The sequence below is a fragment of the Panthera pardus genome, unplaced genomic scaffold, assembly GCF_024362965.1.
Source record: "Panthera pardus isolate Hobbes unplaced genomic scaffold, ASM2436296v1 HiC_scaffold_16, whole genome shotgun sequence".
NCBI classification, from domain to species: domain Eukaryota; kingdom Metazoa; phylum Chordata; class Mammalia; order Carnivora; family Felidae; genus Panthera; species Panthera pardus.
The window spans coordinates 1,219,053-1,234,652 of record NW_026526721.1 but is presented as its reverse complement, the minus strand read 5'-3'; the positions used below and the strand labels follow the sequence as shown (position 1 = coordinate 1,234,652).

Sequence of the window (15,600 nt, the reverse complement as noted above, 5' to 3'; positions counted from 1 at the left end):
GCGCACTCACCCGCCCCGTCAACGTGCCGATGACCTTATTTTCACCAAACTGCTCAGCAGGCCCTCAGCGCGGCTTCCGAGCAGCGAGGGCAGAATTTCGCCAGGGCAACTGGCTCGTGGCGGTCCCGCCATGTCCTCGGGGAAGCCCCCACCCCTAGGCCTGGCCTCGGCCTTTCATTCTGGGGGCAGGCGGATCCCAGAGCCTGGAGGGGGTCTTTCTCCCGGGCCCTCAGCGCCCACGCTTGTTGGAAACTTGAGCCGGACTCCCCGCCTCCCGTGAACATCGCGTGGACACCCTCCACGGGCACTGAGCCACAGACCCCCAAACCCTGACACTGGAGCCAGCCGGCGGCTAGAGCGTCCCCGCTCAGTGGTCCAGACAGGGGCCCCTGTGTGTGCTGAAAGGGGCCGTGTCCCCGGGGGACAGAAAGTTAATTATTGCCTAGAGAAAGGCTGCTTCATGAAAGTTGTTCTAAGTCCTGGTGACTTGGGTGCTGAAAGCTGACCTTTCGCCTCTGGCAGGAACTTTAACCCTTCGGGTCTGGGAGCCAGCAGGACTTTGATACGAAACTGGGCCTCTTTGTGTTTTCGCTTTGATCCTCAAACGTGATTAACTGCAAAGAAGTCCGAGAGAGCCGTCTGTCGAGGCGGGGGCTGTGTCCACTGGCTGTTTGTCGTGTGACTTCCCGGGAAGCGGAGGACAAAAAAGCGTCCCGTGTGTCCCCACGTCTCTAACACTTCAGCAGAAAGGCTGCCTGTGTGCGGGTGGGGACAGGGTTGCCCGGGTCACCACTGTCGCGGGTGAGGACGCCCGGCGCCTCCTCCCTGTGCCTCGTCGGGGCTGCGTGTCACGTGTGCAAAACACATTCGCCACTCGAAATAGGCAGATGGTGTCTGGGTGTTTTAACTTGCATTTCTCGGTTGCTAGTGTAGACAGACTTAGATTTTTTTTTTTTTACATGGTTTTTGGCTACTTGCATTTCTTCTTTTGTGACTGGCCCATTTATGGTCTTTGCACTTTTGGCTTGGGGGTTCGATAATTTCTTATTGACTTTTACAAGCTCTTTATATGTGAAAGAAAATGGTCCTTGGTTTTGTGCACTTAAAGTTTTAGCTCTCAGTTTGTCACTTGCGTTTTCACCGTGTCACTTTTTTGTTCAAACCGTTGAGATATTTAAAGTGTTTACGTGGAAGAGGCCCACGGCGTGTACTATCGTGGCCAAGTCTCTGAAGGTGAGGAAGACAGGACTCCTGGAGCAGGGTGTAGGCTCCTCCGTCGGCGCTGGGCTGTGGCCTGCTTGCCCCGGGTGGCTGCTTGACTTCCAGCCGACTTCGCTTGTGTCACATGCACCTGAGCCAAGTCTCCTTATGTCCCCACGGACTAGAGGCTTCAGGAATTTTCTGTGTGGGTGTTTGAACGGATTCCAGCTGGCCGAGAGAAGCTTGTCGAACAGGAGACAAATCGGTTTAGCACTGGGTTTTGCAGACTTTCTGAATTGAAGTTCCTGGAGAAGAATCACTCACGTCACGTGATTTACAAGATTTGGCAGAAGCGAGCTCGGGGCTTAGGGCGCCGGGAGGAAGCTGGGCGGCGTCTCCTCCGGCCCCTCCCGGGCGGTCCAGGCGGGTCCGGACAGAACCTTGATTGTTTGCCTCTGGTCGGAAAACCTGGTCTCTTCGGGCTTATTCTTCTTCTTGAGTCCCTTTTGGTAGTAAGCGTCTACTGGGAAGTCCTGCCTTCCGTGCAGTTCGGACAGTGCCTGCCTTATTGCCAACCCTTTCGGCCGTCGTGTGCCTTTTCATTCTTTTAACCGTTTCTAAAGCTCTGCGGCCGCGTCTCCCTCGACTTGCTCCCGCTTCTCCTGCTCTGTGCAGCTCCTCCCTGGCCACCGGGGGGGGGGCTTCTGCGGGTGCCCCCCTGCCTTCCCGGAGGCTGTGCTCCAGCCGCCGCACCTCATGCTGAGCGCTCACCTACCTTGTTCGACGGGGACTTCCCCCCGCACGCGGCCTCGTGGGCCACGTTATACAGAGATAAGCGCCCCGTCCACTGAAGCCAGGAGGGTGCCCCGCAGCCACGGCAGGCTCGACGCCCGGGATGGCCGGGAAAGTGTCGTCAGGGGCCTGTGGCCCCCAAGCCCAGCACCCAGACCCGCCCCTCCTGAGCGAGGGAGAGCCGGGCGCCCTGGTCACTGCCATCCCCCGCCCGACACCCCTCCTACGACACGCACCGTGCTCACCTGACGTGACGCACAGTAGGACGGCCTCGACGTGATGCCGCCGCATCCCTGCCATTTCCTGCCACGACTGGGGGAGAGAGAGGAGCAGCCTGTGGTGGAAGCGCTTGCCCGGACGCGACCCCCCGAGAAGGAACCAAGAGGAAGCAGACGGTGTAGTGCTGGCGGCCAGGGTGACGCAAGCAGGCGGTCAGGAGCCACCGGGGCCGGGGCCCGAGGAAGCGGGGCAGCCACAGCGCAGCCGGCGTGGGTCACGGGACGGGGGGGTCCGGCCCGGAGCGCCACCAGCCACCTCCCCCCCACGGGCTCACTCAGCCCCCCGCCCGCGACCAGGCAGCGCTTCCCGGCGGGGCCCCGAGGCCGGGTCAAGGCCACCTCCGAGAATCCGGGGGGCCCAGGGAGGCAGCCCGCGGCCAGTGACCTCAGTGACAAGCGTGCGCAGCACGGGGTTCTCATTGTGCGACTCGGCCGCGCAGCCGGCAGCGTGGCAGCGACGGGACACGTTCCAGACGGTTAACAAAGTGCGACGTCTCCAGATTCCACGTCTGCTTCCAGGTCCGTCCGATATTTGCCGTGTGTCTGTGGCTTTTGCACCACTGACGTCTTCCCCGCTAAACGTGTCCCCGGGGAAGCGCGTGCGGCTCCCGGAGCAGCGGCCGGAGCCAACACTGCCCTCCCTGCCGCGTCCCCCGCGGGCAGCCTGGCGAACAGCCTCAGCTGCTGGCAGCCCGGAGCCTCGAGGGACGGGTCTGTGGGGACGGTCACGGCGGAGGTCCGGCCCCCTGACCCCTCTTGTCGGGAAACGCCCATGCCCTCCCCTCATGGCCGCCACCCCCAGGGCACCCTGCTGCCCTGCGGAGAGCTCGACCTTCTAGAATTTAACACCCACCCTGTGCTGTCCTTGCGTCTTCAAACTCGGTCACCTGGGCGACCCTGTCCCTCCTTCAACAGGACTGAGGTCGAGAACTTGCATCCCCAGCACGATGCCAGTGCTGACCCCTGATCTGACCCCTGCATTTTTACAGGACGGCCCAGATTTCCCGTGGGTGATGGTGCCCCCAGGAACCTGGCTGGTGGAGGGCACCTGTGTGTATGGAAGGACAGGGGCCTCGCTGCAACGCTCCCTGCTCCTGGTCTGCACACTTGTGCTCACGTGCACACCCCTCTCTCACCACACCCGCACACGTGTTTACATGCACACGCGTGCTCTCGTACGATGCTCTCACTGCATGCGCACATATGTGCACACGTTCATGCACACGGGCACACGCCTGCTCTCACACCCTTGTGCACTCGCCTCACATTGGCACACGCTCTCTCACGTGCTGTCACTGCATGCACACATCTGCTCACACGCACACATGTGTACGTTCACATGCACGCACGTGCTCACGCATAACCCATCCACACAAAGCTCTCACACACGCTCACACACCTCTCCCGCGCGGCTTGGCCACCCTCCATGGTGGTTGGACCGTCCAAGAATTTGAAGGGAGGGACACTTGTCCCTCAGATATACCAAGCACTGTCCATAGCTGACTCCCTGCACCCGGGCGTGGACTTCCTCTCGCCCTGGGCCCAGCTCCGGGGACCTGCCTGCAGCCAGTCCCTGTGCTGCCCGTCCTCCCCCTGCCACGGTTCACAGGGAGGAGCTCTCAGTAGTTGTGCCACGCGGTCGGGCAGGCCGTCCCTGAGTCCCGCTGATGGCTCTCCAGTGAGTTCCCCGGTGACCACTGTGAGGAAGGCTGGGCCCCACTCTGACCTTGCACTTTGCCGGGACGCTGCAGGGCGGCATTGCGCCTGGGGGACGGCGGCAGGAGGAGGCAGGGACCGGCGAGGGTGACTCCGGGTCTGAAGGGGCAGCAGTGGCTGCAGTGGGGGTGGCCTGCTGGGCTCGGGGTTAGACGCAGGCCACTGTTGGTGTGGTTGAAACATCTCTGGCCCCTGAGACCATGCTCTCTGTGCCGGCTCACCTTCTTCCTTAAAGAGATGGAGTTCTCAGCTCCACGCTTCCGGAAGGATGCCACCACCACCCTCCCGCAGTGAGGCCACCTAGCAGCCCGGGGACAGGCCCGTGGACAGCAACCCTGCCCCCGGCTCCCTCAGCCCCATGGTCCGGCCACCGTCTGTCAGCTTGCCTCGGAGCGCCACGAGGCCTGGACATCACTTGGCACATGCTGGTCCTCACTGCGGGTGCCCGGAAGAACCTTCTAGAACTTATGACCATCCTGAGTCCAACTGAGAACCAGGCGGCTTCCTTCTGGGCTTTGACCGCGGAGCCACGGGCAGCTCCTGCCTCTGGTCTTCCAGAACACGCTGTGGCTGGTGGGAGAACAGTGGGGATGAGGTACGTGGTCCTGCCCACGGCCACGTTTTCACCGCCTTCCGAAGTCAGCCCAGCCACAGGAAGTGACCCTCTGCCACTTGGCGCACCCCATGTCAGCTTGTGAGCCGGTGGCTGCTTTGGTGGCCCTGAGTCGTACCAGCTGCCCGTGATGGCGGCTCTTTCGTGCATACTTGCAAAGGAGGACACCGCGTGTGCGCACAGAGCACAGATCACCCACCCGCGTCCCGACTGCTCCCCGCCCGCCTCCTCAGCCGCCTCCTTTCCCTGCACGTTGGGAAAACCAGGACCTCGCGGTAACGGGAGCCGAGGGTCTCCCTCCACCCAAGTCCCGCCTGGGCCCGACCGCCCTCACCGGCCTCCCGGGAGCAGGTGCGTGTGCCTGAATGAGCACGTGTGTGCAAGGGCACGTGTGCGTAAGCACAGGGGCAGGTGCACAGACATGCGTGTGCACATGCGTGTAAGCACACACCCACGCAGCACATGCATGCACACACATGGGCACGCACGCATAGCCACACACGGAGATGGGACACGGCCCCACAGGCCTCACTGTCAGCAGTTGGGGAGTGGAGCCGGGAGTACGGAGTCTGGCAGGACTGGCCCCTGAGGTGCTCACAGCCCTGGGTAGAGATCCAGGAGTGCTTCCTGGAGGAGGCGGCCTTGGAAAGCAAGTGGAGCCCTCAAGCAGGGCTCATCTGGGGACCCACTGGGGTGTTGTTGGTTTGCTGTCACGCGCTCCTTGCTGGTGTGGAGCACGAAGGTCAGGGGACCGAGGGTCACGTGATGGAGGGAGTCTGAAGGTCATTTGGAGGAATAAACAGAACAACTGAGGTGAGTCAGCACGCGGCCTGTGGACCCGTCTGGCATCGCCTGTTCTGTGCAGGTGGGAAAGGGTTTGTTTGACACGTTGAAATGGGCGAATCGGAAGGAGACTCTTGTGACGTGGAAATGACACGATGACATTTCGGTGTTGGTAACGCTCGGAACGGCCGCGCTCGGCCCTTCACGCGCTGGCTGTGGCCGATGCCGAGCGGGTGTGCACCAGGCAGCACAGAGACCGAGGACTCCCCAGCTGGCCCCTTACGGAGAAGCTCTGCCGACCCCTGACCCAGGCCCTTCCATTACGTCTCAGGATTGACCGAGTGTGGTTTCTACTTGGGAAAAAGGCACCGGAGAAAATCCCAGTGGGTTAAATGTTGAGTAAAAAACAAAGCAAATACTAGAAACCGCGTGTGTGGACACTCACCGTTTCCAGGCAGGGAAACCTGTTAGAAAGCGGCCCCGGTAGCCTCTCGTGCCTGAGGGCGAGCGAGGTCTCAGCCGAGCCGATTCAGGGCTCGAAAGTCAGCGAGGGCCACACGGACTCCGCTGGGCTGTGCTGCGTATGCCCTGGGGCTTCTTCAGTCTTGCCTGCTGCTTTTCAGTCACGGGCTCTGCCGGTCCCCAAAATAGCCGGGGCCACGCGCGGCTCTCCCGTCCCCGTCACCGCCTCCCCGAGGCCCCGTCCCTCCAGGTCTGCGCTGGCGACCCTGCCTCACGCGGCACTGACCGGGAGAGCGGCCTCCGTTCCCCGTCCCCTCACGCAAGTGCCTTTGGAGCCCCAGTGGGAGCGACCCGAGGGCCCTCCCGTCTCCAAGACGGCCTCGTCCTGGACCTCGGTCGGCTCCGTGACCCCGCTGAGATCCTCAGCAGCGCCAGGCTCCGAGCCGGGCGCCGGCGTGGCCGTGCCGACTGCCTCGGGGCCTACGGTGACCGCTCTCCCCCTCTGCCTTTAGGGAAGGATCGCGGAGCTGAGGGTGCGCGGAGACCCCCGGGTGAGCCCCCTGCATTGTCTAGAGGAGGACGACGAGGACAGCGGTGGGGTGAGTCGCTGCCGTGGCCGGGCTCCACGGAGCTCCCTCCCCCCGCCCCACCCTGCTTCACCCCCCACCACGGGCGGAGGGCCCAGAGTTGGTGGGGACTGCGGACCCCGAAGTGGTAGGACATCCTCCTTTGAAGGATGTCATTTGGGTACCAAGAACCTGGGACGTTTTCGTTTACCCATAACATCAGAAAGAGCATTCGTTCCCTGCCTAGAACTTTCCACTTAAAAACACATACCAAACGTGGAGTAAGTGTTAAAAGCTTCCCTAGAGTAGCCGGTTAGGTGATATGGCTGATGACGGTCACCTTGGCCAAAATGTGCACATGCGTCTGCGTGAGACAGCATGTGTGTGAGTGTGCGTGTGTGAGAGCATGTGTGTGTACGTGCATGTGTGAAAGCGTGTGCGTGTGTGCCTGTGAGAGCATGTGTGTGTGCACATGCCTGTGAGAAAGCGTGTGTGCATGTATGAGAGAGCATGTGTGCGTGCAGGCGTAATGAGAGACTGTGCGTGCACACGCCTGTTTGTGAGTGTGTGTGTGTGCGTGCATTTGTGAGAGACCGCGTGTGTGTGCACGTGCCTGTATGAGAGTGTGTGTGCATGTGTGCCTGTTTGAGAGCACGTGTGTGCCTGTGAGAGAGCATATGTGTGTGCATGTGTGTGTATGGGTGTGCGTACATGAGTGTGCGTGCACACACCTGTATGAGGAAACATGTGCATGCGTGTGCCTTTGTGAGAGAGCATGTGTGCGTGCACACGCCTGTCTGAGAGCATCGTGTGCATGTGTATGTGTGAGAGCGCGTGTGTGCATGGAACCTAAGAAGATCCACTTCCCAGGGCGTGTAAGAGACGGAAGGGGAGGAAAGTCCGTGTTCCCAGGGAGAATCCAGATCTCAAAAATGCCCCCAGTGACCACACGGTTGTGAACAGAACGAGGTCGTCAGCCACGTGCAGTGACCAGGGCAGGGACGATACGATGGCTCACGTTTCCTGTGGCTGCAGGCCACCTCATTCAGCTCCGTGAGGCCGTCCCCCGGTGTGGCCTTTGAGTTGACAAATCCGTGCCCGGAGCCCCCTCCGCGGGGCCTCTCTCCTCTGGCTGTTTCCCGGGACAGTGTCCCGGGAGCGGGATGACCGGGCAGAAGGAAGGAGCGTGTTTCTTCACGGTTCCGTGTGTGTGGCCGGCGGCCGCACCGTTTCCCAGAGGGGCGTCCTAGTTGCTCTGACCGGCGTGCCTGCGGACGCCACCCAGGGACGGGGTTCGGTCACCGGCTCCTTCTTTCCTGCGACCGTCAGGTGTCTGGAGACTTCGGGAGCGGGCTGGAGGAGAACCGGGAGCTTCTCAGGGAGCAGTCGGTGAGTTCCGTGAGTCCTGGCGGGACCCTGTCCCGACAGGCTGGCTGAGCACACGGGTGCACGCGCGTGGGGGACTCCAGGGGCTCCCTGCGACCTGAGGACACGTTCCCAGCGGGACACGGGAACGCGCCCTCTTACTCCTGTCCCCAGGGATTTAAAATTCGGTTTCTGAGTCTAACCCTTCGTTGGATCTCTGGGGTGACGTTGATGTTCTGTTTACGCCTCCCCGTTAGCTTGGAGGGGCCGCGGAGTACTAGCGGGTTTGTAGCTCAGACACAAAGGGAGGGTGGGCGGGCCTTACAGCGAGGAGGTTTCTGGAGGCCAAGTCTGAGCTCGCCCAGGTCCCGACACCCAAAACAGCGAGCGGGAGGGGGAAAGGCGGCTCGTTTGCATTTGCACCACAGTGTTGCGCCCTCCGCTCCCACTGGCCCGGGGCTTGGGCATCGAGGGGCCAGGACAGGCAGAGTGCTGAGCTCTGCCCACACAGGGGGTGCTGGGGACCCCCTGGCCCCGCGCCGGCCGGAGCAGTCCTGGGAGGCGCGCCCAGCAGGGCCCCGCTCACAGCAGGCGTCGGTGCGCAGTGCCCAACGGTGGTCCCCAGGTCAGACGGGCTGTGCGTCCCCACAGACACGGGTTGGATTTGGGCGCTCGCCCCTTCACCCGCCGAGCTCCCGTCCCTACCAGGGTGCCTGGGGGCAAACCGTTGCTTTGGGAGCGCAGAGACCCCGTGGAAACGTATCCGAGCAGTGCCGGGGCCGCGGCGGGAAGTGCCGAAGCTCTGCATCCCGTCTCAGCGGGCTAGACGAGCGGCCGGCCCGGGGCGGATCCGCCCCGCGGTCGGCAGTACTTGAACTGGGAACCCACACCCGGCCAGGCTCCCCTGGGGAAATCCGGCCGGCCGGCTGCTTAGGGTGACGGCAGAGGAACTGGGCCACAGCCTGTGCGGGGTGGGCGGGCCGGGCCGGGGCACGAGCGGCCTGCAGGGGCTCCCCTGCCGGCTCTCCGTGTTCTCCACCCTCTCGCGCTCAGTGGCGCAGGGATGTCGGGGGTTCAGCCGGGGCTCGCGGGTCCCGGGGGGCCTTCCCGCATGTGTGGCTGGGGCCTCGGGGGAGGCCTGATGTCCGGCTCCGGGGCCCCCAGCCCTCCGGCCTCGTGGGCACGCCGGTCCCCGAGTGCCTTGACCCGCACGGTGTCACCAGGGAACTCCTGCCAGACGTGGGGCGGACGGTTGCGGGAAGCATCTTGACTGTGTGTTTGAACGTCAGCTTGTGCCCACGTCCTTGAGGCTCCCGGGTGCCTCTGGGGACCAGGAAGAGGCGTTTTCAGAGCAGAGCCGGTCTTGCCTCCTCAAGGGTGGGTGCAAGTCACCCGGCCCTGGCCGTGGAGTCCCCCGGTCGTGACCCCTGCCGAGGACAGGTCGCGCCACATGCCGTCTGTGCCGTGAAATGCCAGAGGCTCCCTTCCTCTGAAGGCCTCCGGCTGCCCTCGCTGGGCGGGTCCTGACCTCGGGGAGTGTCCCCTCGGGGCGGTCCCGGGGCCCTGGGCAAGCACAGTGGGTGCTGGTGAGTCCCTACCGCCCGGGGGACCTGCAGGCTGGGGCGTCCGGGGGCTCGCAGGGCCGGGACCCCATCCCCATGGCTGTTTAGGAGGAAGAAGCTGTGGGGAGTCCCGGAGCTTCTTCAAGAATCCACGCAGATCCTGTCTTACAGACCACACGTGTCATAACCCAGCACCTGCCACGGCACATCCGCGTCTGCCACATAACGGACTTGTCTCCCCCTCTCACCTTGCCAGGGTCTGTCCCCAAAGCCCAGCCTCCCCGAGGCGCCACCGGTCACTTCTCCGCCCTTGGCTGGAGGCAGGAATGTGGAAGATTCCAGAACTGAAGAAATTGAGGAAGAAACCACGATGTCTTCGTTGGGAGGTAAAACTGTTTACTGATGGGGTGTGCGTGTCATTTTGAGCGTGTCAGCGGCGTGCGGTTGGGTGGTGTATGTGTGTGTGTCAGTGGCACATGTGTGTCAGTCGTGTGCACGCCGGCGAGGGGCTCCCTGCCGTCACAAATGCGCCCAGACTGGGGAGCGGTCAGCGCCCGCCCGCCCCCTCGTGGCCGCAGGAGAGTCAGGGCAGGGCCGCTGCGTGGCCTTTCCTTCCGAGTCTCGTTCCCGGCGTTCTTGTGCCGGTGGGTCCGTGGGGCGTCCTGTGCTGCAGGCTCTCCAGGAGGACCTGAGATTTGATTTTGAAGGATGACAAATCATCGTACACGTTGTCCGACGAATCGTGGAATGCTGTGGGTCGGCATTTGGGGTCAAGGACACTTCCCGGTGGCCTTGGGGGTCTGCTGCCCCGGGGGGTGCGGTGTGGACCTGCCCGCGACCGGGCCACTGAAAATGGAGTGTCAACGCGTCAGCTGTCTGTCGCTGCCAGCCGACGGCCACACATCTGGCCGCTGGGAGGGCGCTCGTGTCTTACCTCGCGTCCCGAGGGCCGTGTCCTCTCCTGCAGGCCCCGCGGGGGATGGGCTCCCCGCCCGCTCAGGTTGGCGGCAGAATCCAGTTCCCTGCAGCCGTGGGACGGAGGCTCCCGGTCCTCACTGCTGTCGGCCAGCGACGGGTCTCACGCTCTCGGGCCACCCACGCCCCTCTGTTCCTGGCCTCTCCAGAGCCAGCCACGGCAGGTGGAGTCCTCCTCGTGCTCTGCGCGTCTCAGACGCCCCCTCCTGCCTCTCCTCTCCCGCCTCTTCTGTTCCGGGGCCTCGTGTGGTTAACGGGTTGTACCCCAGTAACCCAGGATGATCTCCCTACCTGCACGACGGCTGTTTAGTAACCTGTGACACCTGCGGGGGGGCCTTCACAGCAGCGCCCAGATTAGCGTCCGACAGGATCACCAGGGGGGCAAGCTCAGGAGACCTCCTCAGGGCTCTGCCTTCCATACTTCCGTCAAGGCTGTAGAAAAGTATGTAGACGTTTGTTTTTATTTTACAGAGAAACATTTATTGCTTTTGAAAAATTACTGAAATACATGCTCATTGCTGCCTCTGAAACTTAGAAACAGAAAAAATAGGGAGAGACTTGGCATCGGTCCCCCAGGGCCCCACGGTCCCTGTTCTGGGTGCCCTTTCTCCAAGGACCTAGTTACGGCATTTGTCACAGACGTGCTTCCCAAGGGCCCAGCCATGCTGGATGACGTTGGTGAAGAGTCTGGCCCCTCAGGGTCCTGAGTGAGGGATTCGGGCCCCATCAGGGCCCCAGGGTCAGCCCACTGTGCTCCGTGGCCTGGGACCCCAGCCCAGGGCTGACCCAGGACCCCTTGAGGGGAGGCTTGATGGGCCTGGGGTCACTTTTTGTTTTTGTTTTTAGTGTAATCAGCATACAGTAAACTGCACTTATTTGAAATTTGAAACACGCAATCTGATAAGTTTTGACCTGTGTGTTCACCCGTGAAAGTGTCACGATCAGGGCGTGACCGCATCCACCAGCCCCAGATACTCGTTATGCACTTTGCGGTCCCTCCCTCCTACTCCCCACACCCCTCCCAGGTGCCCCCTGACCTGCCTTCTGTTGCTGTAGGTGCTGGTGTTTTCTGGAAGGTTCCGTACGCGGAACCATACGCTCTGCCTTCCTGTCTGGATTCATCCGCTCAGCACCGTCGTGCTGACGTTCAGCAAGGTGTGATTTTGCACTGTTTGTTCGGGCGCCGTTTCACCGTGTGGAAGGACCCGAAGTTGGCTGTCCACTCACCTGCCAGTGGACCTTTGTGTCATTTCCAGTTGGGGGCTGTCACAGCTAAAGGTGCTGTGGGGCTCCAGGGGAAGCCTCCGTAGGGACACCTGCTGCTGTGTCTCCGCTCGACACCTTGGGTAGAATGGCTGGGCCACAGGACAGGTGTGTGTTTGGCTATCGAAGATGCTGCCGCAGACGACGTTTCCCCGCAGTTCCGGGCGGCGCTGGGCGTGGCCACGTGCCATTGCCAGCGTCCCGGCAGGTGCACGGGGCGGCTCAAGGCCGTGTGATTAGCCGCCCCCTGATGACTGATGACGTGGGGCATCTTTCCACGTGCTGATCTTGCCTGCCCTTTGTGCGTTGTTTTCAGTAAAGCATCTGTTCACATCTTAGCGGCTGTTTCCCAGTTACTGACTTTTGAGAGTTCTTTATGTTCTGGATGGCACTCCTTTGTCGGGTGTGTGTTTTGCAAATATTTTTCCAGTCTATGGCATATCTTTCCGTTTTGTTAATAGCGTCTGTGTGAGAGCAGAACAGATTGGTTTTTAATTTGGATGAAACTCAATCTATCAGTTCGTTCACGTGTGGATCTGTCTTCTGGTGTCAGAGCTAGAAAGTCTCCCTGCCCACGGTCCCAGGGGCTTTCTGATGTGTCTGGTCGTGTTACGGTTTTGGGTTTTGCATTTCGTCCTGTGACCCGCTGTGAGTGAGGTTTCTGTGTGGAATGAAGCAAGTCTGTCTGTTCGGCGCCACTTACCGGAAAGACGGTCTTTCCTCCCGCCGAGCCGCACGTGTGCCTTGGTCGGAAATCAGCCATCCGTGTACGTGTGAGAATATTTCTGGACTCTGCTCCGTGGGTCTGTCCTCACAGCAGTCCCGTTGCTGTGGCTTTGTAACAAGTCTGGGATAACACCGTGCCAGCCCTCCACACCTGCTGTCCCTTTGTGATGCTGCTGTGATTTTCCGCGTCCTCCGCGCGTCCTCGCGCACCGCGGACCCGGTTTGTCGGTTTCTGCGCGAAGAGCCAGCCGGAGCGCCGACCGGAGCGTCTCTGGCTCTGTAAACCAGTCCTCGGAAGGCACAGACGCTGAACGGAGTCTTCTGAAAAGCCTTCCTCCTTTGCTTTCTCTTAGCGAGGTTTTTGCAGTTTAAATGTTCACTGAGGCAGAGGTTTTAAGTTTGCCTTAAATCATGCTGCATTTGGAATACGGGCCTGAGAGGTGTGCACCCCACACTGGCCGCCACGGGGCTGGGGCCGGGCTGCCCTCCCGCACCGACCTGGGACTCTCCCTAGGTCCTCAGTGGGCATGGTCTGGCCGCTGGGCCCAGGGGCATCCAGGAGGCTCCGGCAGGGTGGTGGTCAAGGGCGTGGACGTGGCTCCGATTTCTTCTGTGCCGGTGGGGAGGCTGGCAAGGCCCCGGAACAGTCTGCACGTCGGTCCATGTTCAGCTAAGGGGCCTCAGATCCCGTGCAGTCCCCGCCCCCAGCCCGCTGCGCCGTCAGAGGGCCCAGCACACCCACCAAGGGGGCGGTGGTTCCCCCCAAGTCCCCTCAGGAAACGGGCCTCAGGAGCGGCGTGAGTCCCTGGGGTCTAACTGGGTGGGCCGACCCCCTTGGAGGAAGGTTTGGGGGAGCAGCCTTAGTTCACCCCACAAGGGGAAGGTGCCCATCCTGACCGTCCTGGGCTGGCCAGGGCGAGCCAACGGCCCATGCCTCAGGCATTCGTGCCCTGTGGCTCCTTGTCCGTGTGGTGGCCGCCCCGGAGCTCTGGGCCCCATCTGCAGCTCTGGGGCCCTGCAGGGCAGGCCAAGGGCTGATTAGGCCAGATTGGCCCCTTCTTCCTGGGGTCTGGAGCCTCCACCGTCAGCCATCCCCAGAAGGAAGCTTCCAAGGACATCGCGGGGCCAGTGCAGACACTTGAATCTGGGCCGTGTGTTCAGTCGCCGCAGGCAACAGCCTGAAACATCCTGAGTGTAACTGCCTGGTTGTCAGAAAACATCCTCACTCTCAGCTCTTAGGAGGCGTGTGGCATTGGGGGTGAGGGTTGTGACAGATGCAACAAACTTCCGTGGTTCAGCAAGAGAAGAAGTGACGTGTGTTTGCGTGTGCATGCACTGCGTGTACGCACGTGCATATGAGTGCACGTGTGTGAATGTGCGTGTGTGCATGTATGTGAGCGTGCGCACGAGAGTGTGTGCGCGTGTGTGTGCGTGGTGGGGGGACTGCATCCTGGAGCCGCACGCAGCCTGGGTCCGGGGCGGGGAGCCCAGAGTGGAGCCTGGGCCGTGCTCCCGGGTATGACGGGTGTGACGGCTGCCTCTGCCTCCCCCAGCTCGGACCCTCCCCGGCTCAGACACCGTCACCGCATGGAGCGTTCGGAGCCCTGGGGGCGGCCCGGAAGAGGTGAGGCCCCTCCCTTGACCACAGGGCACCCGGATGCAGCTCCAGCTGCCGCACCCCTTCCTCTGTGCTCCTCCTGCGCCCGCAGCCCCGGGAGCACGTGGCAGGGATGACCGGGCAGGGCCCACTGTGTGTCCCATGCCTGTCATGCCCACTCGGCACGTCCCCTGTGACGCATAGCCCAGCCTGAGACTCAGGAGGGTGCAGCCGCGGCCCCCCAGCCTGCGCCCTCTCCTCTTCGTCCCCAGGGTCCCGCAGGCTCTGCAGTACAGAGCCCCGATGCACAGCCTGTACCCGGGCCACAGGGCCCCCCGGGCCCCCCAGGGCCACCAGGGAAGGACGGTGCTCCCGGAAAGGACGGTGAGCCGGTGAGTCTGACTTCCCTGGGTTGGGCCGGGGGGAGGGGCTTGGACAGGAGGGGGAGGTGGGCCTAAGGCGGCCGAGCAGCCGGTCCCCGATGGAGACCTTGGGGTGGCCCTGACCTGAGGCTGCTTCCTCCCCTCGGGAGACAGAGGGCGGTCAGCAAGGCAGGGGGGCGATCAGGGAGGTGAGGGGTGGTCAGCGAGGGGGGTGGTCAGGGAGGAGGGGTGGTCAGCAAGGCAGGGGGCAATTAGGGAGTCAGGGGGCGGTCAGGGAGGGGGGCAGTTAGCGAGGCCGGGGGCGGTCAGGTCGGAGGGCTGGTTAGCAAGGTGGGGGCAGTCAGGGAAGAGGGTGGCCGGGGGTGGCCAGCGAGGCCCCGCAGGGCCAGCCCGCGGTGCACGGGGAGGGAGGCTCTCCACGCTCACACGCCACCGTTTGGGGGGCCTGGAGTGTGGCTCCGTTTCCGTGTTCAGATCAGCGTGGGGACGGGGTATAATTCTCTGTCACTAACGGTTTTCTGCACGTTCCAGGGCGATCCTGGTGAAGACGGGAAACCTGTAAGTTCACTTTTCTTTCACAGCCAGGTCCCATCTGTGACATTTGTGTGACCCTCGGGCTTCTTTACCCCGTGACACTCTGTAAACTCAGTGCCAGTGCACTTAGCTTTGAATGCAACTTCACTTTGGTTGAGAAAATAGAAGTCTAACTGTTGATAGAAAAATACTGTTATGCGTACGTATTGAGAAGTTTAGGCTAACTACCAGAAAAAAAAGGCAAGGGAAGAAATAAAAGGTGTAGCTTCCAAATTCTTAGAGGGAAAAACACATAACAAAGAAATAGGAAGCGTGTTTGTGGGTTGGGGAGGGGTGCAGCCTGTAGCTGGGCGGGGGGTGGGGGGGCAGGGTCCATGCAGACCAACCAGCAGTCACGACAGATGGGAGCTTCTGTCTTGAAAACTATGGATTTTTAAAAATCAACAAATGCTGTTTCCCAGAAGCACGGTAACACAGCGCGGAAAGTTGCCAACTGAGATACGGGACATGACGCCCCGACAAGTGGTCATGGGGGCAGGCCGCCGACTAACCGCACACCCCTCTTGAAAACATTCGAGGGGGCAGAAAGGGATATTTCCTACTGACCCCAGACAGTCCCTACTTAACCTGGTGGTGGAGTCACTTGTGGGAATACGGTGGCGCCTCAGGAAATCAGCCGGTGCTCGGCCGGGCAGGGTCTGGGGCGTCCGGGACCCAAAGGACTCCAGGGACAGCTTGCTCTGGGCGAACGCACGGGAATCTGTAATCTGACGGGCCCCACAGTG

The 15,600-nt window shown here is 61.9% G+C and overlaps 1 protein-coding gene across 1 annotated transcript in view; it reads left to right on the top strand.

The window, feature by feature from the left end:
• The window catches only part of COL18A1 (collagen type XVIII alpha 1 chain), a 51,911-nt gene that overhangs the window by 13,567 nt on the left and 22,744 nt on the right, over positions 1-15,600 (top strand). Inside the window, 6 exon segments of the mRNA XM_053902951.1 lie at positions 6,357-6,443; positions 7,740-7,799; positions 9,594-9,723; positions 13,855-13,925; positions 14,171-14,290; positions 14,813-14,839. Of these exon segments, the coding sequence (XP_053758926.1) occupies positions 6,357-6,443; positions 7,740-7,799; positions 9,594-9,723; positions 13,855-13,925; positions 14,171-14,290; positions 14,813-14,839 (495 nt within the window).